Genomic DNA, 2192 nt, shown 5'->3' on the forward strand with positions numbered 1-2192 from the left:
CGCAGTCGGCGGCGAGGGTGCGGCGAGGTGCGGCGAGGCGAGGCGAGGCGTGTGGCGTGTGGCGTGGCTTTGCCTTGCCGAGCCGGAGGGCGGGGCGGAACTATACGCTGAGCCTTTGTTTGCACGTCTAGCGGCGAGTGAGGGCGGGTGCGGGACGAGCGGTAATGGTGAGCCGCGAGGAGGGGGCGGTGCTAGCGCGGGGTCAAGGGTGGTGGTGTAAGGAGAGGAAGATGCGTGAGGTGCGGGGTGGCGTGAGCTGGTGTCGTCAGAGTCGGCGTGGCTGGGAAGTGGTGATGAGATGACCAGCACGGGTGGGCGGTGGTGGCGATGCAAGCAACGGGTTGGCTGGCTGCGGGGGCGACTAGTCTTTTGAACCCGCTGGGGCGAGTCGTCGACGGTGCAGTCGGTAGATGTCTGCTGCAGAGGACGACGAATGACAGGATGCCGTGGCGACCAGCGGCGGTGTGACGGGGGAGCGCGGGAGGAAGGGTGATGGATGACGGCGGTGGTGGTGGTGGTAGTGTTGGTGGTGGTGGCGGCGGCGGGCGGCGAGCGAGAGGACCGATTAGCGGGCGCGCGGCGAAGAGGCCAAAGCCGCCCTCCGTCTTCCGCCTGTCCGATCGCGTGGGGGCGCTGAGCCAGGTGCGGCCATCTCTTCTCGCCCGGCAAAACAGACGAGCCTGCAAGTGGAGCACGTCAGGCCGGCCAGGCCAGCCCAGCCCAGCGCTATCGGATCCTCCTCACCATCACCATCGTTCGCCACCACCGTTCGCCACCACCGCTCGCCGCCACCACCGCTCGCCACCTCCGCTCGCCACCGCACCCGCCTCGCTCGCAACTGCGATCGCACCGCCGCCTCGCGCTCGACCCCGGCAGGTCAGACATCCGACCAGCCGTCCGTTCACGTACGGCCCTGCATCGCCCCTCCCCAACCCCAAACCCCGCTCCCCCTTTCCGCCCCGTCTAGCCTCCGGGCAGACAGCGAGCATCTTGGCCCAAGATGGGTGGCGGCGACCTCAACATGAAAAAGTCGTGGCACCCGCTCCTCCATGTCAACCAGGAGCGCGTATGGAAGCAGGAGAAAAAGGCCCTCGAGGAGAGGAAAAAGCTCGAGGAACTCCGCCGCGAACGCCAGCAGGAGCGAGAGATGCAGGAGCTACAGCGCCTCCAGGAAGAGGCCGGCGGCAAGAAGCGCCTAGACAAGATCGACTGGATGTACGCCACGCCCGCTGCCGCAAACGCCCCCTCGGCCAACGACCTCGAAGACTACCTCCTCGGCAAAAAGCGAGTCGACCAGATGCTCCGCGGCGACGAGGCCCAAAAGGTCTCCAAGTCCGACACCTCGTCATTCATCTCGCTCCAGAACGCCAACACTGCCCGCGACACGGCCGCAAAGGTTAGAGAGGATCCCATGCTCGCCATCAAGCAGCAGGAGCAAGCCGCCTACGAGGCCCTCCTCCGCGACCCCACCCGCCTCCGCCAGATGCGCCAAAAGGCCGGGCTGCCCGACACGGCCGACCGCAAAGAGTCCAAAGAGGAGCGTAGGCGCAGGAAGGACGAGAAGCGCAGGCGCAGAGAGGAGCAGGCCGACCACCGTGGCCACGCCAGCAGCAGCAGCAGCCGGCATCACCGAGACCGCGACGGCGATAGAGACGACGATCGACACGGCCACCACCGCTCCTCGCACCGCCACCGCCACGGCCACGGCCACGGCGGGTACGACGATCGGGACCACGACCGGCGCGACGACTCGGGACGGCATCCTTCGCGGTACCGCAGCGACGACGACCGCCGCAACCAGGATCGCGGCGGAACCGGCGGGAGCAGAGACCACGGTCGGAGCCGATCGCGCGGCAGCCCCGAGCGCTACGGCCGGCGGGAGGAAGAGGACCGCAGCCGTCCACGTCGCCGATCGCCCTCGCCTCCTCCGCGAGAGGGTGACAGCAAGAGGGCCCGCAGGGACGACGGAGGCGGCAGCGATCGCGGATGTAACCGCGACGAGCGCAACCGTGCCCACGACGACGACGACCGCGCACACGATGCTGACAGGAGAGCGGCACGGCGTCAGACGGACGACGCGGGTTACCCGCCCCGGCGGCGCAGTCGATCGCCGCGGCCAAAGTCACCGTCGCCGGCAGCAAGGGCCGACCGGACATCACCGCCGCCGCAACGGCGCGCGGACGACGGGCGAT

At 68.8% G+C, this 2192-nt stretch overlaps 1 protein-coding gene across 1 annotated transcript; it reads left to right on the forward strand.

The window, feature by feature from the left end:
* Nucleotides 1-1000: 1000 nt before the first annotated feature.
* PFL1_03246 (uncharacterized protein) lies at nt 1001-1941 on the forward strand (the record flags this gene model as incomplete). The annotated part of the gene is made up of 2 exons (XM_007880763.1): nt 1001-1770; nt 1935-1941. The coding sequence occupies 2 exons, from the start codon at nt 1001-1003 to the stop codon at nt 1939-1941; spliced, it is 777 nt and encodes a 258-aa protein (XP_007878954.1).
* Between the last annotated feature and the right edge of the window lie 251 nt (nt 1942-2192).

Source organism: Pseudozyma flocculosa (genome assembly GCF_000417875.1).
Source record: "Pseudozyma flocculosa PF-1 unplaced genomic scaffold scaffold00010, whole genome shotgun sequence".
Classification (NCBI taxonomy): Eukaryota; Fungi; Basidiomycota; class Ustilaginomycetes; order Ustilaginales; family Ustilaginaceae; genus Pseudozyma; species Pseudozyma flocculosa.